Genomic DNA, 27,294 nt, shown 5'->3' with positions numbered 1-27,294 from the left:
GAAGGCGAAGGCTCCCAGTGACCGCGGCTGGGCAGCAGTTCCCCTTTCCAAGCTGCAATCCCATCCACACCTACCTGGGAGTAAGGCCCATTGACTATAATGGGGTTTACTTCTGAGTAGACATGCAGTCCATTGGGCTCTCGGGCTGCCATTCAATCTATACTTTCCTGGGAGTAAGACCCATTGACTAGAATGGCACTTCTGAATAGACATGTTGGGGGGTTCGGTTCTCGGGCTGCCACCCTAGCCACTCTTTCCTGGGAGTAAGACCCATTGACTAGAATGGGACTGACTTCTGAGTAGACATGCAGAGGCTTGGGCTCCAAGGCGGCTGCTGCCGCCGCTGGGAGACGGAGGCTGCCAGCAGGCAGAAGGAGGGCAGGAAGGAAGGAAGGAAGGACGTGGCTTGCGGGGCCAAGCTGGACGGCTCCCCAGGCTGGAGGTTCTTGAGCGCGCCCCGACGTGGGCGTCGAGTCCCGTGGAACATCCCGGAGGGTTACTCGCCTGCCTTGTGGGTGGGGGAGAGATGGGCGCGGGGGGGACGACTGGTTGCTGGTTCCTCTGCTTTGGGGCTTTGGGTCGGGTCACTGATGGCAGGAGCCGTCGGGGGTCCCCCAGGAAGGGAAGGCGGCTTATCTCTTGGGCTGCAGTCGGTCAGGACCGGGAGGGCAGCGCTAGAGCCCTTTTTTCCCAGGGAAATGGGCTGGGCCTGGCGTCGATCGGCCAGGGAAAAGCTGCCAGCCTCCCCCTCCCATCCCGTCCAGTCTCTTCTGCCTGGGGCCTGCTTGGGCCTCTTCCTTGGAGAGCTTTCCCAGGGCCGGCGCTGCTGCCTCCCTTCCCAACTTGCTTAGCACCCCCTGGCTTGGACAGGGCTCTGCTCAGTCCCCCTGTTGAACCTCTGCTAGGAAGGCAGGTGAAGCAGCCACCCAGAGTCAGAGGGCAGCTTAGCATCAGGAGAAGGGCAAGGAGAATCCGGCCCAGAATCCGGCCTGGCACTGCCCGCTCCATCACCACAGATCAGTACGAGATCCTGCCACAGTCGCCTGCAATGGATTTCTCTGACTGAATGAGTTTTCTCTGGTTCTGTGATGTGCAATCAGTGTTATCTGTATATGGGGGGGGGGGGAGCTTTCTATTGGGTCAGACTCTTTGCCCACCTCGCTCAGTGTGGACCACATGGGCTGGCAGTATCTCTCTGGAGGATGGCTGACCAATCTTACCACCCCTACCTTACTCCAAGGTATGCGGCCGATGTGGTGGCAAAACTCCATGCGTGAACTGTTCAGGTAGATGTCAGTGTGGCAGGAGCAAGTTTCCGGGTGCTTTACAAAGTGAACCAATCTGCATGGAGTATTTGTTCCAGACTTAGAAGGAGTTGGACTTGTTCTGTTGAGGCCTGGACTTGGAGGGAGAGTTTCCCCCTCCCCAAGCCCCTGAATCTTGAGCATATTGGCACACTTGGGAGTCTTGGGGTAGGGGGGTTGCTATGAAGTAGGAAGTTAAGCTCTCTGAGTTCAAGGTGAAAATTGGATAAGTTTATGAAAGATATCTTGAAATGTTTCTTGTTGTGTCTCAGATATGATGTGTTGTGTGGAAACACCCCTCCTTAGCTATGTGATCTTACATACTTTTATTTTGTCCTGGGCATCACAGTTCTCCTCCCCCATGTCTGTTGTGTGTGCTTGCGTGCAGCTTGTGAAATGAGTTCTAGTTCACACAGCCTTTGGCTACAGTGAATCCGTTTACCCTTGAAGGCACTTCAAGCCTTTCCAACATGTGGCAGGTGGCTCATCCCTTTGGCCAGGGGACTCCAAACCCCGGACAGGGAGCCAGATGCAGCATGCAGCAAGCCTCTATCTGGCCTGCAGCCAGGCTCTTGTCCCCTGAAAGCCTCTGGCCCCCTCAACTGATCACGACCAGAGCTGTGCTTTGGTTGTGTTTGGAGGGTGTTCTGAGGGCCAAAGAAGTTGAATGAATGAGCCCATTCATTCATTTATTAACTCATCTAAGTTCCATCTCTAATTTATTTATTTAAATTTTATATTTAATTTTTTTAACCCTCATGATGGGGGGTGGCTAACTTCAGTATACAAGTGGGGAATGTTCTCACCATACCTCTGGGCTTCTTGAGTGCTCTGTGGGTAGTGGGATTGTCAGTGCTGGTGGCCCAGTGGATCCTTGCCAAATGCCCAAAGCCAGAGGTCTCCCTCTGGAGCCAAATGGGAGAGATGTTTTAAGCATGTGCTTTGTGTCCCATTGATTCCAGAGGCCCCACTGTTGCCTGGATAGTGCTTTTTTTTTTTTCCATTTCTATGCTTCTGACATCAGAGATGCTTGTAATATTTTGTTCATGAATAAAGGATAACTCCTGCTCAAATGAGCCATAGTAATTGACAATGCCAGGAAGTGGCTCAGTTTGACAGATTCTGCCACCGTCAAATCCTGGCATGGATCTCCGCCCCCTGGAGTCCCCTAAAACAATGCAGTCTCTGACCTCTGCCAGGCTTAACATCTAGCCATAAACATGTTTGCTCTGAGGACAGCCCTGCTCCGTTCACTGGGGCTTGTTTCCTGGTAAATAACGGAGGCTGTGCCTTGTATGCAGTGCTCTTAGTAGCTGTGGATCCTGCTTCTCTGGGCTTGGCGGCTTTCGGGGCCTCTGGCTGTGTCAACCCATTGTGCGGTATTTGCCAAGGAAACAAACTCTCTGATTTGTGCGTTTGAAAAAGCTCTGCCTGCGTCAGGCCTGACAGTGCTGGGCAGCTGAAGCGGGGAGGGACGTCTGTGGCAGTGAGATGTGTCTATCTCTCTCTTGTGCTGGCTGCTGGCCAGGACAGGCCTGATGCTTGAGGAAGGCCCTTTGCAGATCATTTGATCCCCAGGGTTGGTGGCCACTGCTCCTGCAGAGCCATACGAATCAGGGTATAGCTTCAATCCTGGGTGCCTTGCAGAGCAAGACCTTGCAATTTCCTGGTTCCTGGCTGCCAGCAGAAAGTTCTGCTCCATGCTCTGGTCTTGCAGATGGAAAGGGAGTGCTTGGAACCTGGCTATTTCTGGGCAGCTGTTTATTCCTCTTCTTCTCTCCTTCCCTCCCTCCCCATTGTTCTGATCCACAAAGAGATGAAAGCTTTTGGCTCCCCCTTTGCTGTGTCAGGGTCTTTGTTTCAAGTTTGTTGGCCTGGAGGTTAATTTCCTGACTGGCTGCCTGCATCAGGACAAGGTGACAGCTATTATGTGTAGTGAACTTTACCATGATGCCTGGGGGGGGGGGAGAGAGGTGGGGGAATCTCATGAGAAATCTAGGGTGTCTCAACAGTGTCCCACCTATCACTGTGCCAGTCTGAGCTGGGCAGCCTTAAAAACTCTGGTGCTTTTGTAGACACCCCCCCCCATCTTTCCTCTAGGAGAGAGGCAGATGTTATTTGTCACAGGGGATTCCCCTGTTCTTTTGCATCCCGACTACCTCTTTTCCACCCAGCATGTCAGTTATTTCTGTTAACATCCAGGGCTCTTAATGGCAAACCACGTTCCAGTGTTCTGATGATTATTGTTGCAAGAACCCTGACAGGTAGGACACTGATTGACGCTCCATATTTGCAGATTGCAAGCAGAGCCTTTGGAAGAATGTGTGGTTGGGGTTCACTTAGCAAATCAGTGGTTCTGCTTGAACTTTGACAACTTTGTGTTCTAAGCAAAGGAATCTCCCTACCCATCTTTCTGCAGGGCACAAAAGCTTGAACAGGGTGATCTGCTGGTGGTGTACTCACCTTTTTAAAAAAAGCAAAGGCTCTTGGTTTTCAGCCTGATTGACAGCACATGAGTTTTATGTGAAGGAGGGAGGGTAGAGATGCTACCCAGTTCCCCTTGGAAGTAGTTGGGCTCCTCTGATTTAGCTGCAGCCTGGGGTGACAGGGATAAATGCTCTGTTTTGCACTGAATCAGGGCTGAATCCACTTTGGCTGGAGAAGGCTGGGAACTATGTGCTTGGAGCTGCAAAAATGGAACCCTAGATTCATCAAGGAATACATTGCAAGGGTTTGGCCTTTGGTGGTGGGACTGAAAGCCCATGAATGTAGGTGAGCAGAGCTTCATGCAGGCGTAGAAGGTGGGAAGGACTTTGTGGCTAGTGATAATGGTAGGCACATGTCTGTAGTGCTGTAAAGGAAGGATCTGTCTCATTGCTTTCTTTATAGAAAAGGCTGCGCAAAAGGGGAAGCCAAGCAGGTATGGCATTGTGGCTGAACTGTGAATCAGAACCTTCCTTCTTTGAATCTTGCCTCTGTCATGAGCCCTCTAGGTAGGCCTCAGTCTTCCCCATCTGCAAAATGGGAACAACGACACTTAAAGAGTGGTTGTAAGGACTGCAGGATAACATTCATTAATTCATGCAAAAGCGCATGTCCAAGGCAGCTCATAAAGCTTCATAAAACAATTTATGATAAACAGCAACCACCAAAATAATAAATAAAAGCAATAAAAACAATTGGGGATGGCCATGCAGTTCAGAGCAGGCAGCAGAATGAAATACCATGGTAGGCACAACCCAACACCCAATGGAAAAAAAAAACATTTGTTTTTGTTTGGAAGCACTTTGCACACTCTGTAAGTGCAATGCACGTGTGAAGGAGCATCAGGGATGGAGTTGGGGAACAAGTGGCGGTGTGGAAAGAAGAGGGTTGATGTGCTCTCAGAAGAAGCGGTGCTGACGTTCCTCTCTGGCACTTGCTTTTTGGTAGTTGAAAAGCAGGCTACGTTCACCAGTTGAATAAATATGTCTCTGGAATGTGTGAAAAATAAACAAAAGTGCCCCTGAGCAGGTGCAAAGTGCATTTGTAGTGATGACTCTTTGCTTAAATGGCTTTATGCAGATTCATGGGCTTTTAGTCTTTGTGTTCTAAGACTATATATATGTGTTATATATATATTATATAGTCTTGGTGGCTATGCAGGGGAGCAATGTCAGGAGAGGAGTCTTTCTCTTCTGCTTGTGGACTTCCTGGAGGCATCTGGTGGACTACTGGGCAGAACATGACACTGGCTTAGATGGGCTACTGGCCTGCTCCTTCAGGGCTTCTCTTATGCTCCAGTATTTCCCTCCCCATGGATGAACTGCAGGAAGTCCCTACAGCTGAGAATTTTGGAGGCTTCCATGTCCTAAGGCAATGTCTCCAGACAGGTTGGAGATCCAGCCCAGCCTGAAATCCATTGTAGAAATGAAGTGCTGAAAAGGAATCTAACCAGCGGTGCCCCCCCTCACCTCCCCCCTGCAGCCACCGTCCTCATGGCCTCCTCTGCCATTGGCTGTGCTGGCTTCCCTCCCTCCATGGCATCAGCAGGCTTGCTAGAGATTGAGCTGGGTGAGTAATTGGTTGGGCCGAGTAGAGTGGGGCCTTGTGGTGGAAGCCAAGGTGTTTGCGTGTCAAGCTGCTGCAGAGCTCTGCGTTAATGATTCACCAGCAGGCAGGCAGGCACTCTCTGGAGAGGGTGGGGGGAGCACAACCCCTTTGCCATTGCCTTTCATGCAGCCCCAGTCCAGCATAGTGAACTGGGGTACAAGGCAAGTTGAGCAACCATGAGCCCAGTGATCTCTATGCAGAGATCTCCCTCACCCCTCCATCTCGTACTTCTGTGCTTTAATGACTAAAAAGTAGAGAAGGGGAGAGTCTTTTCCAGCCTCATCATCTTCTGACCAGGAAGCCCTGTGCCCAAGAGGTGGTGTAGCAGAGTCTTGGACTGGGACTGTGAAGATCTAGGTCCAAATCCCTGTTCAGCCCTGAAGCTTACTGACCTTGGGCCAGTTAGTATCTCTTGGCCTAACTCCTTCCTCACATGAGGAAAGAGCCCTGAGCTTGTTGGAGAAAGGGTTGGATATACAGGTGGGAAAAATAATCTAGGGAGTGTGGGGTTGCAGCTAGCAGTGGGAGGAAATGCATTTTCTGCATGCCAAGGGCACACTCTCTTGCTGCTTCACACGTTCCAGGATAATGCTGAGGAAGGCAAACAAGGCCTCTGGCTAATTTTGAAGAAGCCCACCTTGTTGTCATGTTGCCACTGCCATACTTAGAGGAGATGTGACCTTGAGTAGGTCTACCTTTAGTTTTTTTGCTCCTTAAGCAGAAAATGAGAGAGAGTGACCGACCGCTCACAAAGGCTGGGGAAGTGTGAGGCAACGACATGTGTGTGGAAGGGGGTGGCAGGAGCACTGCCTCAGGTTCTCCACTGAGTAAACCTTGCTTCCTTCTGAGGTCTGGAGTGGTGCTGCAGTTTTCATGACGGAGTATAAAACTCAAACCTCTCCCGAATCTGGCTCTAAGCAAGCCTGAGCAGGAAGAGAGCAGCAGGCGCTCCTGGTGGATGGGGTCATGTGCCGTGCAGAGCTGGCTTAACCGTGTCGCCAGGCCATGTGGGAGCCCTTCTGGAGTTTCTTATTTGGCACTTCCCAGGGCATTAGGGCTGATTTGGCTCCAAAAGCTACTACTGAGGGCTTAATTGCTTAGACTGGAGGTGCTGGGACTCAGGCTGGCCTGAAACTCACATAAGGATTGTCTGCGATGGCTCTCCAGCATGGCAAGATCCCTTGAATGCAGCCAAGATTTGAGCAGAGGGTGGGGGTGTCCATGTGCTGGAATTTTAAAAAGGCATTTGTCACATTCATGGAAGAGGAAAAATCTACCATCGACTACATGCCACTTCCCAGGTCGGAAGTGGTGCATCTCTGAATACTGTTACAGGATACCATTGGGGGATGAAGAGTTATGCCTTTGGGGTCCCTCCTGGTGGGCCACTTTGGAAACAGGATGCTGGACTAAATGGATCCCCTTTGACTTGAGCCAGCAGGGCTCTTGGTCTGCTTCATCCAGACCAGTCATTGCCGGGGACTTATTCCTACCCCAGGAGAGCTTTCTTTTCTCTTGCCACCCCAATCCCCAGATGTCTAGCAGGGGTGCTGCTTGGTTGCTGTTCAACAGAGAATGGGGGTGGGGGGACCCTGGGAACAACCCCTTCACCTGATCCCCTTTGGACCTCTCCTGAGCCAGTGGCATGCCCACGCTCAGCCTTGCATAAGACTCTCCACACACTCAGCTGCCAGGCAGGCCGCTGTCACTGGCTTGGAGGCCGTCTGTTTTGAGTAGCTCTTGAATGTTCCTTGGAGGTAGTTTTGGGAATTCTGCATGTGCTCAGAGGGACTCATTATTTTTTGCTAAGCATTTAAAAATAGGCTTCAGGGCCCAAGCCTGACACAAATTAAACCGTACTAGTCCCTCTTCATAAAATGGAGGAAGCTGCCATCACAATCCCAACATGAAGAATATTTGAAGTGGCTGGCTTCAGGGGCAAAAATACTCTTGATATGAATGAAGGTGCCTGCCTAGAACCTGGATGGGCAGATAGAAGCAAGAGGTGTGGCTTGTGCATGCATCTGGTTATGCTGTCTTTGATGTGCGAGTACACAGCTTAGTGTTGAGAATTGCTGTGGCGGGTAGGGAAGCAAACATTGCTTCATTGTGGTCTTCAATCTGATCCTGGTGGTGTGACATCAGACTCTTGGATTCAAGGCAGTGAACTTCCCAGTCTGATGACATGTGCAGCACAAATTGTGACTTGGGATGGCCCCAGTTCTGAGTGTGCTGATCAATGGGTGTGCAATCGGAGAAGTGCACCCTTGGATCCCTTGCAACACTGCAAAGGATGCTGGTGTGTAGTGCGCTTGCGTTGGGCACAGCTCAGCACAATTGGAAATCCCAGCATCCATCTCAGCATCCCCTGTGTCGTTTCCAGGACTCCTGGGGTGCACCTCTGCGACCCGGTTGGGCAGCAAAATGTCATGGGTCAGTCCTGCTATTGAATGGTCCCTTGAGATTGGCAGAGATCAGCAGTGGGGGAAAATAAGCTGTTGGGGTAGGTAGCAGAGAAGGTCTGGAGAACTTCCCTCCCCCTTTTGTGAACAATCAGCTGCCCTTCCCTAGGTAAGAGCAGGATGAGTGCAGGCTTGTCTTTCCTTGTGCAGTATTCCTAGCCTGCAGCTACAGGCTGTGGCTGAGGAATGGCTTACGCAGCACTGCAGTCATGTTTGGACAGGCTGCCGATCAGCCAGCGCAAGAGGTGTGACCGACTGACTTTTCAGCAGCTTTCTACGACATTGGGTTAGCCTGGTCTAATGGCTCCTGGGTCCCTTCATGCCTTGGGAGCATATTGTTTCGGTAATCACAGGACAACAGCCATAGAAGCTGCCACATCTGTAGCTACCAAGCAAACTTTGCGCACATGGTAGTGCTGGGCGCTTGTATAAGAGGAGGTGGAAGTGTTAGGGGGAACACTGATGTGCGTACTCTGCAGTCATTATGTTTGCTGTGGCAACACAGGTGTCATGCCAGTAGTTCCCGTAGCATATAGGACAAGCATACATTCCTAAAAGCTCAGGGCAGATGTTGGGGAATCTGGATTGCTCATGGCTTTGCAGTGCATGTCTCCACTCGTGAGTGGTGTGCACCAGCCCTTCTGGTTGTTTTGTTGCCTCCTTGCCTTTCTTCTTGCCACATTTCCACTCTCCAGTCCCTTCACAATGCCTCTGCTAAAGTTCTTTGTTGTCTGTCTGTTGTACCTACATTTCCATTGCTGCCCTCTGCTTCTTACTCAGACATTCCTGCCAATCAGCTTGTTACCTCCAGCCTTTGATGTGAAAGGCACCTGGCCCCTTCTGGTGTAAGAACAGTCCTGCTCAGGGCCAGCCCAAGACCTCCAGGCACCTGGCATGCCAAATGCTGCCCCCTCTTTACCTGGTGCCAGCCTCTGCCACTCCCCTTATCGGAAGAAGCAGGGTGGGTGGAGTAGAAAAAGTGTGACGGAGAGAAGAGAGGCAGGCTAGAATGTCTGTGATACTGTGCACTCACCTCCACACTTCCTCTTTTGCTCCCTCTTTCTTTTGCACTCCAGAGAGGGGGACAAGGAGGAACAACTGAGTTGCGGGGGCAGCCCGGCACTCCCTGTCAATCTACTGTTGCCTGAGGCAACGCCTCAGTCTGCCTCACTGGGCAGGATCAAGCCAATGGTCCATTATATCTGGCAACAGTGGCCTGGCAGATACCCCTGAGAGCCCATCCATGGAGCAGAAAGTCTTTCTGTTGATTCCTCAGAAACTGGCATTGTGACATGCTGCTTCTCAACTGGGAGGTTATATATTAGCCGCCAAGGCCAAAGGCCACCACCCAAACCTCTTCTATTCCCGAAGCCATCACTGCAGTTTCCAGCAGTGAGTTGCGCAAATGAATTGTCTGTGATGAAGCCCTTTGCCTTGACTGCCCTGCATTTCCTGCTGATTGCTTGCGTTGAATATCCTCAACTTTTTGTGCTGGGAGCAAAGAGGAAATACTCTTCACTATCTGCACATCATGCTCAACTTACTACCCCCTCCGATGATCTTCGTATGTATCTTCAGCCCCCCACCTAGCTGAATGGGATTGTCCAGTCCCAGCTCCGTTGGCTCCCTTTGGAGGCTGATGCAGTCATCATGTGTTACCCTGCCAGTTCCTGAACACGGAGTGTGGGCTGCCAGCAGAGCATGCACCTGACCCTGTAGATCCCCTGCTGCGCTAACTCCAAGGTGTCAAAGTCGGTGACCCAGTTTAAGCCTGACGCAGACATCTTCAGACATCTTTAACTCGCCCTGTGTCGCTTTTCAGTCGGGCTTCACCTGGAGGCCAGGACCCTGCTATCCTGTCACAGTGATCAGTTAATCATTCGCTACATGTTCTTTCCCTTCCTCTTTCCTTATCTACTGCCAGTTGCCTGCATTTGGCGACACACACATTTCTCCTCCCCAACCATGTTACGAGAGGAGGAATATTTACCTGGGATCCTGTTGGGGAGCTTCTTGCTGGGAAAACGACATGGCCCAGTTTTGCTATTCTCTCAGGGAGCTGTAATGGGGAAGAAGGGCCCAGAGCTCATTGCACTTAGTAGTGTGCAGCTGCTCCTCTCCGAGGCTCATCTGGTACACGCCAAACATTGAATGAGGCGACCTCAGTCCAAGGGAGGTCGAGAGAGGTGGAAGAGGGGAAGCTCTTGGGGATGGTCGTAGCTCTTTTCTGGCTGTCACATGCCAGAAACATAGCTTTGCCCTCCCCATGCTCTTTCTCTGGGCTCTGTCTGTTTTTGATACCAAGTTTCAGGAAACTCTGGGAGGTGGGGGAGTGCTCAGACTCACAGACTTGTTTTCTGAGTTACCAAGGTAAATCCAGGCTAGGGGGAGTGATGCCATGGCTGCAGGCAGCTTTCTGTCTTTGATGACGTCATGAGTCCCGGCTGATTCTAAGAAGCCAGCCATTTGCATCACCCAAGTGGCTCATGCCCCATTTGTCAAGTCCAGCACATGACAGAGAAGGGGAAGTGAATGTTCAGGAAAGAACCTCACCACCTCTGTGGAATTAGCTTGGGCTTGGTGTGCACAAGGAGGGGCTGTAGCTCAGTGGCGCAGCCCTAGCTGTTCATAAGAACAGCCCCACTGGATCAGGCCATAGGCCCATCTAGTCCAGCTTCCTGTATCTCGCAGCCGCCCACCAAATGCCCCAGGGAGCACACCAGATAACAGGGCACCTGCATCCTGGTGCCCTCCTTTGCATCTGGCATTCTGACATAGCCCATTTCTAAAATCAGGAGGTTGCACATGCACATCATGGCTTGTAACCCGTAATGGATTTTTCCTCCAGAAACTTGTCCAATCCCCTTTTAAAGGCGTCCAGGCCAGACACCATCATCACATCCTGTGGCAAGGAGTTCCACAGACCAACCACACGCTGAGTAAAGAAATATTTTCTTTTGTCTGTTCTAACTCTCCCAACACTCAATTTGAGTGGATGTCCCCTGGTTCTGGTGTTATGTGAGAGTGTAAAGAGCATCTCTCTATCCACTCTGTCCATCCCCTGCATAATTTTTTACGTCTCAATCCTCAGGCGCCTCTTTTCTAGGCTGAAGAGGCCCAAATGCCGTAGCCTTTCCTCATAAGGAAGGTGCCCCTCATCTTAGTCACTCTCTTTTGCACCTTTTCCATTTCCACTATGTCTTTTTTGAGATGCGGCGACCAGAACTGGACACAATACTCCAGGTGTAGCATTACCATCGATTTGTACAACGGCATTATAATATTAGGTATTGAGAATATTATAATATATTCCCAATATCTTTTCGAATGATCCCAAGCATAGAATTGACCTTCTTTACTGCCGCAGCACATTGACACATTCATCGACCTGTCCACCACCACCCCAAGATCTCTCTCCTGATCTGTCACAGACAGCTCAGAACCCATCAGCCTATATGTAAACTTTTGATTTTACACTTACTGACATTGAAGCGCATCTGCCATTTTGCTGCCCATTCTGCCAGTCTGGAGAGATCCTTCTGGAGTTCCTCACAATCACTTCTGGTCTTCAGAAGTGCTCCCTGGGGCATTTGGTGGGCGGCTGTGAGATAGAGGAAGCTGGACTACATGGGCCTATGGCCTGATCCAGTGGGGTTGTTCTTGAGTTCTTATGATTGAGTCCGGAGGCTCTGATGTCATCTGATCTCGGAAGCTAAGCAGGGTCAGGCCTGGTTAGTACTTGGATGGGAGAGACCGCCTGGGAATACCGGGTGCTGTAGGCTTATACCATAGTCTTTCGAGACTGAAGGTTGCCAACCATTGAGGCTCTGAGGAGAACAGACTGCGTGGGTGGGGAGAATTAGCTTTGAATACTCCCTGGTTTAACCCACGTACAACACTTTCTTGCAAATATTTATTTTGATTCAATAAATAGAAAAGTAACACAGCTGGGAGAGGGCTAGTCTACAACCTTTTTTCCTGCTAGGAAGCACATGTGGGGCCTTGGTATCCTCAGGGGATCCATTCTCGGACCCCTGCGGATACTGAAAATCATTGATGAGCGAATCCATGATTTTTGGCCCCTTATGCCCTCTGAAGGGGAGGGGAGCACTTTCGGGAGTCCGCAGAGGTAGTGCGCATCTACCCACTGCCTCTGTGGGCTTCAGAATGGCCTGCAGAGGCAAAAAAGGCCCGGTTTTCCTCGGGAAACCGCAAGTGGCATTTTTCGTTTTTCACCTCTATGGGCCATTCTGAGGCCCACGGCGGATGCACGTGGCCTCTGCCTGCTTCAGAAAGCCCTCTGAAGGGGACCTGCGTTGAACCGGATCCACAGATACAGGATCTTCCGAAACAGAGGCCCCACCTGTATGTTTTATTCAAAGATGTGAGAAGAGGTACAGTCCACACAGCCACTTCATTCTGCCATTTGTGTGTACACCAGAATTTTGCTTCTTTGGTTTAAAGAAAGCTTGGACAGATCCTTCCTGAGGTTTCTCAAGTGTGGCATTGCTCCAGAAAACAGAGGGTTGGACTTGGGGGCATGTGGGATCTGGGTTCCAGTTCAGCTTTGGGCTTGTTGTATGTTCATGGGGGGAACAGGGATCTCTCAACCTTTCAGTTAGCTGTTGGTATAATAGACATTTTCAAGAGCATTCCAAGGGTGATCTCAATAAAGAATGTCAATGTAAGTTTGTTACATGGTGATAGCAATAGGATCCCTGATACAATCCTGCTATTGTTCTAGTTTAATTGCTATTTCCGTTGGAATATATGGACGTGTGTGTGTGTATGTGTGTGGGCACTGTGCCTTGGTGAGAGAGCTTACGAGTCCATTGCAATAAAATGTAACTTGGGATCTCCAAGATTCTGAGAGTCAATGCTGGGAGGCTCCCTAGGCAAACAGTGACTTACCAGTGATCCTCCAGGTGAATTCTGCTTACAAGAATGTCCGCTTTTTAGTTGAGCTTTGAACTTGACAGTGGGTAGTGCTCAGGAAGGTTTGGCAACCACCTGCATACAAAACCAGCCAGCAAGGTGCTTGTTTTTTAACCATTTGCTGATTTTAATAAATGAACATTTTGGAATGTGGTGCGCAAGCCGCAGCTCCAGGCCACAAACTTGTCAGTGACACAAACCTGTCACTCTCCCAGGGAGAAGCATGGAAGCCAATTTGGACAATTAGCAGATCCTTGGTGGCCAATGTCCAGTTTTCCACCACACTGGAACCAAGGCTGTTGGTAGGCCTGCATACTTATTCAAGTTGCTAGAAGCTGCAGTCTTGACATGCACGGTTGTGCAAAAAGAGGCTCCTACACCTGGCATAAAACTCCCAGTGATTGTTGTAGCAAAACGTTGAATTTTCTGTAGATTAATTTCTGTGTTTGCCACCAACTTGCCTGCTCAAGGCCCACCTCTGGCCTAGCTAAGGAATAGCCAGGGGCCATGAGGAGCCAAGAGATGAGGGAAGTTATAAACCTGTGGGCAGCCAAGGGGAGGGGAGCAGTAGAGACCTGGGAAGGAAGGTCAATGCATTGCTGACCAGCTTCTAAATAAATGGTGCTCAAGTATGTGCTTATCTCCCAAAGCATAGTGAAGAGTGCCGGCCACACACAACTAGGTCCTTGAAGTTGCTTGGGGTTCATATTTGAGGGCCAGAACCCAAAAGTAGCTTTGAATTTGTGTGAAAATAATGTGAGCCCCTGATGCTGACTCTGAATGCTCGACCTTCTTGCCCAATCTTGTCCACTTGGACCAACTGCAGCTTTCCAGGGTCTTTGGCTAACCCTTCCCAGCGTGCTACCCAACACCCTTTTAATTAGGGATCAAATCTGGAACAAAGCACATGCTCTGCCTTCAATTCCTACTGGAGTGTAAGATACTGGCAATGTGAGGGCATTTTCTGGCATTGCTGTTGTACCGAAGCTTGTCTCTTGTTGCCCCAGGATTAATCATTGCACAGCCCCCATACGTGTGGGCTACCTTGTCTGGCCCTTTGCAAAAATTACGTAATAACAGCAGCAGGGGGTTGTTGCACTTACGTCTGTGCCACCATGCAAACATGGGTAAGCTCCAGTTCACGTGTTATTTGTTATTATTAGGAATGTTTTTGAGCTGCTTTTCTGCAAAAGCAGTTGCAGAGCAATTTACACAGCGAAAGGAATGAGAAGATGGTTCTCTGTTCCATCAGGGATCCAACAGGATGAAAAGGAGGTCAGGACAGCCACTGGAAAAGGTGCACTGCTGGGCTGAGTTGGGGCAGTTGCGCTCTCTCTCTCTCTCTCTCTCTCTCTCTCTCTCTCTGCTTAATATAAGTGGAGCACTTTGAAAAGGTGTTTAGCGGTAGAGTTGTAGAGTTGCATGTTCCTTGTGGCTGGATCTTTTCCCACTCCAGTAGCGTTGTGAAGATAGACTCACATGGGTTGGGGGGAACCTGTGGCACTCTGCGTGTCCTGTCTTTCTTTCTACAGGACTGGTGACGTGGAGGCAGACACAACAGTTCTGCCCTGGTACAATCAGGGTGCAAGTTGAAGGTGATGTGCAAACGGGTGCACACATTAAGTGTGTTTGGGGTGGGGTCACAGGCTTGTACAATGGTGAATCTACTTTGGCTGAGGCAAGGTTAGCAGTGACCGCCTCTCACTCCAAAGGAGTTAGCAGACTGAAAGATCAAGGCGTCTTGCAGTGGGTAGGTGGATGCGCTTTAGTTCCTTTGGAGGTTTGTTTGCCACTTCTGTTTTATAGTAAGGGAAAAAGTTTGAATTGGGAAGGAAGAGCAGTGTTAGGCTGTGGGGCAATGGGAGACTTCTGTCCAAATGGAAGCGTTGACTGTTGTTGAAAAGAACCAAAGAGGGAGAGTGCTCATAGCAGGGACATTCAGGGGATGTGGGAGGCCTGAGTGACTCGGAGACAGGATGCGCAAACTGCCTCAAGTCCTTGAACTGTTTTGGGGGTACTTTGGACCCAGTGCAGTTGTCAACAGCTGTTAGGGGGCTTCTCAGATCTCTTTGATTATGCCAGGGTTCAGGCCCACAGTTTTAATTTGGAGAGTGCTTGTGCTTTCTCACCCACTTCTGAGACTTCTTGGGGGACAGGAGTGAGGCAGCAGCATGGCAGGTATTTCATATCTCTTCCCATCCTCCCCCGCCAACTCTCCACCCCCAGCTGCCTCGAGGCCTGGCGCTGCCAGCTTCCTGGGACAATCCATGTGCTGTCTGCAGCGACTGGGGCACAAAAGCACATTGTTGTCCAGGGTCCCCAGGAGCTGGTGGGTGGACTGGCTGCGCCAGGGCCCGTGAGCAGGCCTGGACTGGGGCTGAATAACCGCTGCTATGTTCTTGCTTGCTAAGGAATGTGCCGGAGGCAGAGAAGGGAAGCCTAGAGATGCGCCAGTTCATTCTCCTATCTTGAGCGCTCTGCTCTGACGGTGTTTCCCAGGCCTCTGAGTCACAGTCCACCCTCCCACCCCAAATTAAAATTAGCATCCTTCACGCTTACACCCAAAATGGTTTACATTCACAGAGTGTGCCAGAGTAAGAATTCTCCAGTCTCTGTGAAGCTTAAACCCAAGTTTATTTCTGCATGAGACAGCAGGCTGAGCATGCTTCCTGGGTGGTAGGAAGGAACCCACAGCAGTGACTCATGCAGAGATGTGAGAAGCAGCCTCTTCTATGGGTGAGTGACTCTTCTCCACATCTACATCCGGTCCCATTAGATGCAGTGTCAAAATTGCTCTCTACCAGAGAAGACTGATTGGAGTCCTACCAAACCAGAGCAGAGACTTATGCAGAGATGCCTCTTCCATAGATGAACACACTGAGCTCACAGCAGCCTTGACTTGCATGTTCCCCAGCACGCAATTTGGAAATGATTGGCTCAACAGAACCAGTTTGTCCTTTCCTCTGTGCTCACTCAGAATATATCAGTGCCCAAATGCCTGCACTGCAGGATCTGAGGGATGTGCTCCATGAATCCTTACACTGCCACCAAAGATGAAAACTGCTCTTGTTCATTTCAACAAATTGACAGACGCCCAACCACATGAATGTATGGGATGGCAGTCAGAGGCTGCCAAGTGTTGACTCTTCCATTTCAACACTTGGCAGCCTCTGAGTGCCATCCCATACGTCCATGTGGTTGGGCGTCTGTCAATTTGTCTGAAAAATGGACACAGTTCCAAATCAGGTCGTGGCTTTTGCATTCTCAGGTGGGCTCTTTAGGTGCATGGCAATACATCCATTTGTAAATTTAAAAGAAACAGTAAATTTAAGAAACCTAAAAAGCACCCTGAGCATGTTTGGTGGAAAAAACCAGCAGTGGAACATGGAGGGGGGGAGCAGTAGGGTGGGGGAAATGGATCTGCTTGACCTTATAACTGTTAGAGGTAAACAAGGGTTGGAGAGAGGCTACATTTGTTGCACGTTGAAAATAAACAATATCACCTTGTCCCTGGAATGCTGGATCTGTGGACAAGGAATGCAACCTCTTTGGCAATTTCATGATGGTTCAAGACTCCTTTCAGCCACAGCAGCTGAGTTAAATAGGATTTCTTTCCAAGGGAGCAGGCACATTGGGGTCAAAAATGTCTGTTTTCCTGAGCTTCCCTCCTCCCCACCTTCTCTCTCGTGCTCCGAGTTTATTTTGCAGGGTGCTTGCTTAGCTCATTTGTGATGAGTTCTCTGGATTCTGGTGAGGGTGGTGTTGTGTCCCATCTGACTTGGATGGAGACATTTCAGAGGTTGCAGAAAGGATCATTAGAAAGAAAATTATCCAGTGGGAAATGAAGGTTTCAGTTTTAAACCATGCAAATTGGAAAGCGCACTCTCCCGTGCTTCTTTGTCCAAATTATGAATGAAAAATATGAATCCTTTCCAAGTGTTCTAGAGCACCAGTCCCTCTTTTCTTCTGGTTGGATACTTTGGAATTGCTTGCTGGACCACTGGAAGAGTAGACCTGATTTACAGTTTTTCCAGTTTGGGGATGGGTCCCAAATGCTGTGGCAGAGATCACGAGTTCCATCCCTGACATTTCCAGGTGGGGCTCCACAAAATCCTTAGCTGAAGCCCTAGTGAGCCACTGTCAGTCAGTGTGTGTAAGAAACAGATCAGTACCAACATAGAAGGCAGCTATGTACTGTATGTCAATTTACTAATGAGAACTGGTTTATTATATATGCTGGAGTTTGCCTTTTCATTCAAAGGTCCTTTTTAAGAGATAGTGCTCTGAAAGGAACTCAACAGGGAACTAGAATGTTGTTTTGCTGTGATTCATTCTGCTTTTGGAGTAATCCCACCACCACCACCCAAGTATGCAGGATGACTTTGGAAACATGATTGCATCAGCACGGAACTTTATGTTGTAATCAAACCCCTGCCTGAGAATCAGGAACGAGGGTGGCAGGTTTGGTGACACAGATATTTTATTTTAAAGTTGCATTAATCATATATTACTATAACTGGAGGTGTAACTCCTTCATCCCTGCCGTCTCTGAGGGCAACTCAGGACAGCGAAATGCAACGTGGTGGTGTTTTTGCTCTTTGTTTTCCCTGATGAGGAAGAGAAGCTGGCTGAATAACTGGCCTGGAATATCGTTTGCAAGCTGTTTTCCGAACAACAACCAAAAATGCACAAAGCAAGCTGTTGCCTCTACATAATTATGGCCTCGTAGCAGAAGCTGCTGTTGCTTTCTGTGCGGGGTTGTGGAGGGGGCATTGGTAGGGGTTGGAGAAACTGAGTCAGCAAATACCACAAACGAACATACTGTTTATGAATCCAGCTTCCAGTCCTGCTTGATAGAGGTGCACTGGAGATCCCATTCACAGTCAGTTCCTGGCATGATCAGTGAAATGTCTCAAGTGGCGCGCGTGTGTGTGTGTGTGTGTGTGTGTTGGGGGGGAATTCTGCTGATCAACAGAGACAATAGTGAACTAGGTAGACTGGTGGTCTGCAGTGCCTGCATTGCACACAAGTTCACAGATTCATTATCCAGTCAAATACCTTTCCAGATTAGAGTGCTCCTTCCAATCATGGTTGCCACTACTTAGCTAGATGAATTTAGTGCTAACAAGGCTCTTGGCACTGGAGGAAGCATGGCAAATTTTGCCTCTCTCATCCAGTGATACACCAGCCTTTCCTTTTCCCACCCTGTGGATTAGAAAAGGGAGAGGAAAAAAGAGTGGTGAGCTAGAGTGTCTGCAGCAGTCCTAGATGATGATGCTCTAGCCCAGTGGTTCTCAGATGTTTAGCACTAGGACCCACTTTTTTAGAATGAGAATCTGTCAGGACCCACTGGAAATGATGTCATGACTAGAAGTGACGTCATCAAGCAGGAAAATTTTGAACAATCCTAGGCTGCATTCCTGCCCACACTTACCCAGGAGTAAGTACCATTTACTATCATTGTTAAAAGCATATGCATAGTAGCCTGTTAAAAGTACAGGGCTGTAACATTTCCCCAGTTGTAGTCACATACCATGGTAGCATCAAGTCTAATATATTAAAATAAAATATTTAGATGAATGGGGACCTACTGAAATTGGCTCGCGACCCACCTAGTGGGTCCCGACCCACAGTTTGCTCTAGCCTACTACTCTCGTCTCCTCTACATTTTCTCTTCTGCTCTGTCTCCCCCCCTTTCTTTTCCAATCAAGGGAGTGGTAGAAGAAGCGGTGGAGGCCAGGGGATACTCCACCTAGAGAAGGCAAAATCCTAGCGGAGACATTGGCATGGTTGTTTTGGCCAAGATCCCCCAATTTTCATTGGTTCCCCTCAGTCTCTATGGCACTGACCAGTCTTCATTGGTCCCCATCCCTGCTATGGCACTGCCTTTGCTGTCTGCCTAGCTGCAACTTGTCTCCTCTTCCTCTCCCTCTGCTGTTACCTTGCCACTCTCTTCCCCTCCTCTCCTTCTCTGGAAAGGAAGATGGGACTGATCAACACAGTAACAGAACATGCTGGTTGACTGTCGCTGGGTAGGCAGAAGGGGGAAGTATTGCCACTTGCTGCTCACCCCTCTTGCCTGCTGGGATCTTGAAGGTGGGTCCCATGTTGCAGAATGTTTTATGAGGCAGGTCTTAGCTGTTGACAAGCTGAATAACCACCGATCTTGCCCACCCCTGACAAGGTGTAACTGTGGACGGACTGAGGTTTGATGTGGGGTGGGTTGGGGCTCAGAGTACCTGCTTTGAAGGTTTGAACTTCGACATGTCCCCTTGCAAGACTGAGAAGGACCCTGAGGACCTGCTGCCAACCAGAGCAGGCAGTCGTGGCCGACATGAAGCTGTGATCCAACTCTGTAAAGTGGCTTCATATGTGCTTGTTGGAAGACCCAGCATTGACTGCCTGAAAAGGAATGCAGCGGTAGGCAGGCAGGCTAGTTCCAGGGGTCCCTGGTCTTGGTGGCTCTGAGGTCTGTGCAACCTCAAGGACCCAGCATGCAGTGATAGCTGACTGCCAGCTGCAAGAGAGGTTTTCAGAAGGAATGCAAGTCAAAATTCTGCCCCATCCAGTTTCAGAATAACAGATTTGCTCCAATTATTAACACCCCCCTCCCCAGGAATTTTATTTTGCAAGAGAAAAACAATCGGACTTTGCTGGGTAAAGGGGTGGAAAGGCTCTCTCCTTGGCACACATGGCACAGCTCAGTTGCTTGGTCCAGCTGGGTCTTGTTTTCTTGCTTTCTTTTTCCCTGAAGGTATCTCTGACCTGGCACACCTTGACTGAGCAAACAAGCAAGGCCAGGCAGGGATGATTGCTTAAAGGCACAGGCCTCCCGTTTTGCTCGGGAAGTTGGAGCCGGTTGGCCTTTTAGCTCCAAGAGGGGGAACTTGTTAAAACAAGGATTTAAAAAAAAGAAAAAGATTTTACTTTGATTCTACTACCTCTCCCCCAGTAGGAGCAGTAATTATTTCATGCCATCTAGGTACATGATGCTGTATGCTGATTGAGAGGGTAGATACCCCAAGGGGTCGACACAGAAGACCATAAAGGAAAGGGAGAGACACGGAAGTAGAACTAACTAGATCCAGAAACAGCAAGTGAGGAGATTCCTTTTGGATATCAGGAAGAAATTCTTGACAGTCAGGGTGCTTCAGCGGTAGAACAAATTGCTGAGAAAGATGGTGGATTCTCCTTCACTGGAGTTCTTCAAGCAGAGGCTCAACAGGCACCTTCTGGAGGTGCTCTAGGAGGATTTTCTGCTCTAGGAGGTTAGACCTGGTGGTCCCCTCTATGATTCTATGAGGTGGGGCTTGATCTTTTAGTTGTGCATATTTCAGCTTAGTGACAGTCAGAAAGGAAGCCTTGGGTATCAAAGATGTCCAGAGACTTCCTGGCTCTTGAGATGGTGCTCCTTTCCTTCTTGAAAAGGAAGGGGGAAATTGAATGGCAGTATGGAGAGGAGGTGAGTGGTGGACTAGAGTGTCAGAGGTGCTCTGGCCCACCACTCTCTTCTCCATACTTCCTGTTCTTATTCCTCTTTTCTTTTTTGAGGAGGGGCAAGAGGAAGAAGAGCAGCCAAAGAGGAGTCTCCTTCTAGTCTACTGCCTGACGCCATTACCTCAGTCTGCTTCATGGGTAGGCTGGCCCTCTAGGGCAGTGATTTTCAACCTTTTTCATCTCATGGCACACTGACAAGGTCACTATAAAAGGCACACCACCAGGTTTTTGACCATTGACAAGGCACACCATGCTGCCATTGGGGGCTCATATCTCCCATTGGCCCTATTAATAAATGACCTTCCCCCAAATTCCTGTGGCACACCTGTGGACCACTTGCGGCACACCAGTGTGCCATGGCACAGTGGTTGAATATGGATGCCCTAGGAGTCAGTAACCTTTTTGGGGAAAGGGGCAGGATGTTCAGTGAAGATGTAATCATGTCACCACTGAACTTCCAGGTTGCTGAGCTCCTGGAAGTGGCTGCGCAGAGCTCAGCTTGGGAGGTAAAGATTCCCGCACAATTCACATGTGCTGGATGAGGAATGGTGAAGCCGCCTGCCTGGGCTCCCAGAGTCTCTGTACTGCTGTAGTGAATTGGGCAGCTTGGCTTGCCCCCCAAGCGGAGCTCTACACAGGCCAGATGACTTTGGGTGGCAGACTGGATCCAGCATATGGGCCATAGGGTTGCTGACACTTGCTTTAGGGAGTGGTTCTTGGCATTCATGAGAATACAATATAAATATTTTATTCACATTGTCTCCCTCTCAACAGCCCTGCAAAATAGTGTTTTAATCCCTATATCAGACTGAGGGGCAACAGTGAGAGCATCAATTAACTGACCTGGAACCACAGAGTGAGTTTCTGAGTCAAGGTTAAATCAGAACTGGGGATTTTGGGCTCCCAGGGCACGTTCTCTGGCTGCCACAACAGGGGAGCTCTGTGACAGCAAGTGATTGATGCTGATGGAAGAGTGGGATGGGGGGGTGCAACAGAAGAGCTCATGAAGTCATTCTTGCTTTTGTGTCCTGCCTCCAGGTCTGTTTCTTCCCCATCCCCCAGCATACAACCTTCCCAAGTTCTGTCTGATCTGTTCAGCACCTAGCACAATAACAACTTCATATTGTTAGCAGTCACTCTGAATGTTAGCGGAACATTCAGGGTGAACAACTTGCATAACCTTCCTCTCTTCTTCCTTTCCTCCTGCCCTGCCCCCTCCCCAAGAGCCAGCCAACCAGCAGATCTGTCCATTTGAGACTGGCTTCTGCTGGCCTTCCATCTCTTTCCCTTGGGGGTGGATCCTGGTGCTTGCAGCATTTTAGCTTCCTGATTCAGTCCTGTGTCCCATTATAGGAGGCCTCTTCTGGGATACTTTGGGCAGGCTTGGAAAATATTTCAAATTCTTGAAGGGGAGCATCAAATTTGTAGAAGCCTCCAGATTTTCCAGTCCCAGGCCATGCTGTGCATGTGTGCTAAATAATGGTGAAAGATCTCCTGTACATGCCCTGAGCGCAGCCTGGTCAGTTCAGTGGGCCAGAAAGCTGGGGTGTGTTTTTTTTTGTTTGTTGTTCCCTGGCAGGAATACCCTTCTCCACGTGTGGTGGAGTCAGGCCCCAGATGAAAGGGTGCATTTGAGCAGTTGGGGAACAGTCTAGTTGGGATGTTGGGGAACATCGCATGGAGGGGACGCCCAGTCTATGTGCTTGATTTGAGCCCCAGTTCCACAGCGTTCTGATCTGTTGCATTAACCACCAGCCAGCCATCAGCTGAAACAAAATGCTTTTGCGGAAGGGAAATATACTTCTGGTCTCCTGGGAGGAAACACAGAACAGGAAACACAAATGGACATAGGGCAAGGAGCTAGATTCAGGACAGGGTTCAGCCTTGTGAACAAAAGTATTAAGTGCATATCTTCCTATCTGCTTAATAACAAACTTCTCCAAACATTTAAAATACCTCCAATCGGCGGTGTGTGCTGGACTCCTCCCTTCCAAATGCTATCATTTTCAGAAGGAGCAGACCTGTTATCTCTGGCCGCAAAGCAAGAGGGCTGGATGTTTTTCACCAGCCAACTGAGTGCCCTTGGGGAGTGCCCTCCACTGTTGTGTGCAAAATCAGTATGTGCTGGGAAGCAGGACTCAACAAGGGGAAAGAGGCCCTGCGCCTTTTAAAAAAAATGGACACTTGGAAATGGTGACGTGAGCACTGAGCCACCTTTAAAGGGCTCTTTCCCGCCCCTCCTCTTCTTTGTGGCTCCATTAGAAACTTTTGGCTGGGAAATGAGTTCTGAATCTCAGCCTGTCAAACAGCTTGGGGGGTGTGCCAAAGGAATTCTCTGGTTGACTCACAGCTCTGGCACTTCCTGCAAGTGTTGTGTGTGGGGGGGCGCTGTGCCCAAAGGGGGTCTTAGCCGTCAGTAAGCAGCCAGCCCCTACAGATATGTGGCTGGGGAACGACAACAGTTGTTGTCTGTTGTATTTTTGAGACATTGCAATTCTTTGTGGGAGAGAAAAGAAACCAAGTAATAAATGCCAAGACCTGTGGCTATTTATTTGCTTCACGTCTTTTGAACTGAAAAGAGAGCGAGTGATTGCAAGCGCACTGGGAGTGAAAGGTGGGGGAGGCGAGATTAGGGGAGAAAACAACACTGAAGTTGTTAGTTTTGATCCGGCAGGGAAGTAAACAAGCAGCAGCTCCATTATCCAAAGTGTGCATGTCTCATACCGTGCAGTGTTACATCTTCTTGCCACTGTCGATAAAAGTACAGTGCTGTGTGTGTGTTTCTGACAGCCTCAGTCTCCTGTGCTCATACGACCTGATGTGTCCTTTTGCTCGCAATGCAGCCTTCCAAATTAGGCTGTTGGGTTTTCTAACCTGCTTGCCCATATGTACCCTTATTGCTCATTTCTGTCCTGAGATGGGGTAAAGCGGGAGGGAGAAAAAAGAACCAATTTGCGTAAGACTTCTGCACCTGGTCCCCCAAGGGACCATTTTTACTAGGGCACCAGGCAAGCAACTGTTTGCAAGCTGGAGGTACTGGTTACGTAAGAGAGTCTGCTTTCCTTCCGTTGGTGACTTGCCGTTGCTCATTTATTAATGGAACCTATTTTGTAATCGAAGGGGGATGTTTGCATAAACCGGATCCACATGCCTCCACTAGCTCCTCCCCTCTCAATTTAAATCTTCATTTTAGTTTTAATTCATTAATTTTAATTCATTTTAATTCTCCAGTTTTTGATCCAGGGGAACCTGGGTGCTCAAGGTAGGAGTGGCCAAGTAGGAGTGGCCAAGTAGGAGTGGTAGGAGTGGCCAAGTTCTCTTAGCACCTGAGGCAGTACACCAAATGCCTCCCTCCCTCTTCACTCAGCCAGTGCCCATCTTCAGCACTCATCCTCCTTCTGCTTCCCAGATTACAAAAGGAAGAGGGAAGCACCGTGGAAGTATGGGGGGGAGGAGAGTGGTGGGCTAGAATGTTGGAGCTGCTCTAGCCCATCCCTTTCCTCTCCTCCAAACTTCTGCTGTGTTCATCTCTTTCTTTTCAAATCAGGGAGGAGCAATGGAGGCAGGTGGTGTACATTCTGTCTCCTGGGCCTCTGTTGGCCTTGTGAATGGAATGACTCTGATTTGAAGGCCGAGCCACATGTGACAAACCTTTATTTCTTCCACCACTATCACCATGGCACTGGTTACAATCGGGTACAATGTATCTCGGGGAAACAGTGCAGAGAGAGTGGGAAACGACCTCTTCGCAGAGCTTGGATCTCGTTCAAGCCCCAAATTGCTGTTTAAAAGAGGCCAAAACAAGCAGGGAGATCCGATTGTGGATGCCTTGCACCAGACCATATGGCTTAGCCCTTGGCTTTTAGGCACTTGAGACATTATCTGCTGTCTGTCTGCCCACTTATCTGCTATTCCGTCATTATTTTATTTATTTACTATTACAGTATTCTGTTCCTCCTCAATTACAAAAACTGCTCACTCAGCAGTTTACATAGCAAAACTGATAAGGACGTGCTTCCCTGGCCCATTGGGACTTAAAAACTACAAAAGAGACAGCGGCCAACACCCACGGGGTGAAGACGGGCAGTTGCTCTCCCCCCTGCTACTATAAGAGAATTTTCACTGAAAAGTTATGAGCAGGAGTTCATTTTTTCTCCTTGTAACAGACCTTGTTCAGAGCATCGCCTGTAACCTACCCTTCCCTGGGTGATACCCCCCCATCATAAAACCCAAGTCTTGCACCTCCTGGGCCTGCTGGCAGCCTGTTACTTGCTGTAGGTGAAGTTCAGGGCCCAGGAGGGGAGCTGCACAGTTTCATGTCAGTTAGCGCCATGCTTAGGAAGTGATGCCAATGCAAGAGCCACATGTCACCAATGTAGATCGTGAGTGAAGGGCAAAGAGCAGGGCACCGGCAATGCAGAACAAAGGGGTGTGTTGAGCATAATTAGTGTCCCTTTAAGAGCTTGAAATCTTGCTGTGACAGTTGACAGATCGGTGATTTGGCCTTGATGCATATCAGGATGCTTTAGTTCTCCTTGTTCCTTCATGCTACAGTCCCACCAAGCCTTGTGTTTCTGTTTCTGATCCCCAGGCAGATGGCTGATGATAAACCAGATCAGCAGAGCATCCTCACTTTTTGGAATATCAGTGACAACTTTCAGAGGGGTCACTATGTTCGTCTGCTGCAACGAAACCGACCCAGAGACTTGTAGCACTTTAAAGGGGGGAACAGTTTGTTTCAGCAGATGTGTTCATGGACTGAAGCCCACTGAATGGTCCACGGTGCATCTGACAAAGCAGGTTGTGGGTTCTGGAAGCTTCTGCCTAAATTAATTCGTCAGTCTTTGAGGTGCTAAGAGACCAGGCATCCTGACAGAGCTGTGACCAATGGCTTTCTGTCTTCCTGACTGCTCCCTCTGTGTGTCTCTCTTTCAGAACGTCTTGGCCAAGGCCCTCTATGACAATGTGGCGGAGTCCCCGGACGAGCTCTCCTTCCGTAAAGGCGACATCATGACTGTGCTGGAGCGGAACACGCAGGGCCTGGATGGCTGGTGGCTCTGTTCGCTGCACGGGCGGCAGGGCATTGTCCCCGGCAACCGCCTCAAGATCCTGGTGGGCATGCTTCCCGGGCCTGCCCATGGGCAACCTCAATCTTCACCGCAACCACAGCAGCAGCAACAGCCACCACAGCCACTGCAACAGCAGCCAGGGCAAACTCCTCTGGCTTACCCCCATCAAGGAAGCTACACGCCCCTGTCGCCTGCCTCTCAGTACACGTCTATGCACCCCACCTACCTGCCCCAAGAGGACAATGTGTATCTAGTGCCAGCACCAAACAAAGCCCCGGGGGGGCTCCAGCAAGGCTCTGGGCCAGTCCCAGGCCAGTTCCAGTCTCCGTTGGGCAAACAGCCACCTCCTTACCAGAGGCAGAGCCCCCCTAAAGGCCAGGATGTGTACCAAGTGCCAGCTGGACCTGCCAGCCCACCGCAAGACATCTACCAGGTGCCCCCTTCTCTGGACGGACGGGGTTGGGATGCACCTAAAGCACCAGGAAAGGTAGGCTGCTGAGTGAGGGGCACCAGCTGCTGCTTGGTGAGAACTACAGAGCACCAGAATTGTACTGAGAGAGAGAGAGAGAGAGAGAGACTTGGGGGTCAAAAGAGACATGATATAGAACCTCTGCATTTGGAGCTTCTGAGGTTTTTGTCTTTTCTTTACCCCAAAGCAACTGGGGGCAACATTTGAGTCAGGACTGTGGGGAGAGGGGGGTCTTTGCCCCCCCCCCCATGTTCCAGCCTCAGGCCACAGCACCCACCCTTAGAAGCTGCTATCAGCTGCAGGGAGGAAATATCCTGTGCACTCTTTATCCTGGCTCTGTTTGCCTACCTTGCAGCTTGTGGCTTGGCCACAGCTCCTCAACTGGGACGGGAGTGTCATCCCCCCTCTGGGTGCAAAAATGCAGTGGAATTAGAAGCAGGTGCCCTACTACTGAGCTTTGGCTCCTCCTCTTAGATACAGGCCCTGCCCCAAACTGCTTACAATGTGAATTTCAACAGTTGGAGCGACTGTGGAGGGAACGAAGAGGAGCCATGATAAAGGCATCAGTGTGCACAATTAATGGCCCCTTTGTTTAAGTAAGGATACTTCAAAAAATGCAAAACGAGTCTGTTTCACCAGGCCAGCGACCTCCCTGAATAACAAGCATGCTTTTCTTTGAAAACAACCACAACTTGTGGCTTAGAGCTTCAGTGGCATCCCTGAATTGCTGGTCTGTTTGTTAGATTACCGTCCGTAGTTAGGACCAGTTCTGTGCCACTGAAATCTGGATGCAGGCTTTCCCGGAGCTGCTGTGGTTCTCTTTGCAGCCCAGCTGTAGCTGTAACCCTCCTGCTGGTGAGGGGGTTCCTTTGTGGCTGTTACTGAATGAGAAGCAGCCTCTGCTTTGCTTAGTGTGGTTGCACTGAGATCTCAGACAGGCATTGGTCAGCCCAGTAGCATAGCCAGAGGGGGGGCAGCACAGTAAGGCATGTTGCTATCACTGCCCTGAATGGAGACTGGGAGGAGCCACTTACATGGGGAGTTGTGGCACCTGCTGTATTTACCATGCCCACATTTGGATATGCTGCTGCACCGGTCTTCCTTAGGGGAGCAGGAAGATCGCACTGGGGATGGATTAGGAGGGGGCCTCAAATCGGTGAGCAAAATGCTGGTGGCTGAGCTGGCTACTACGTCACCATGGCGAGTCAACCCTTGTCTTTTAGCTCTCCAGCCTTTTCTGGAGGGGACAGAGGCTGTTTGTGTCCTCAGACAGCTGGGGTTGGACTCACGGCTAGCAGATGTTGGGACTTGTGCTCTTTATATAGAGCTCCTGAATGTGTGTGCACCCTGGCAGTCCTACCCCCCTGCCTCTGTTTGCTTCCTCTGCAGTGGGGTGGGAGGGGCAGCATGAAGTGGCACTGACAGTTGGAATGCTCTTTGCACTCCCATGGCTTTATCATATGTGG

General features: G+C 49.8%; 1 protein-coding gene across 2 annotated transcripts in view; it reads left to right on the top strand.

Annotated features, from left to right (window-relative positions):
• BCAR1 (BCAR1 scaffold protein, Cas family member) overlaps positions 1-27,294 on the top strand; it is a 43,835-nt gene that overhangs the window by 422 nt on the left and 16,119 nt on the right. For both annotated transcript variants that reach the window (XM_066636871.1, XM_066636870.1), the window contains exon 2: positions 25,226-25,846. In XM_066636871.1, coding sequence (XP_066492968.1) covers positions 25,226-25,846 — 621 coding nt within the window. The remainder of the gene's footprint in view (positions 1-25,225; positions 25,847-27,294) is intronic.

The sequence above is a fragment of the Tiliqua scincoides genome, chromosome 9 (genome assembly GCF_035046505.1).
Source record: "Tiliqua scincoides isolate rTilSci1 chromosome 9, rTilSci1.hap2, whole genome shotgun sequence".
Classification (NCBI taxonomy): Eukaryota; Metazoa; Chordata; class Lepidosauria; order Squamata; family Scincidae; genus Tiliqua; species Tiliqua scincoides.
Note: the sequence above shows the minus strand (reverse complement) of the source record. Positions and strands in the feature narration are given on the sequence as shown.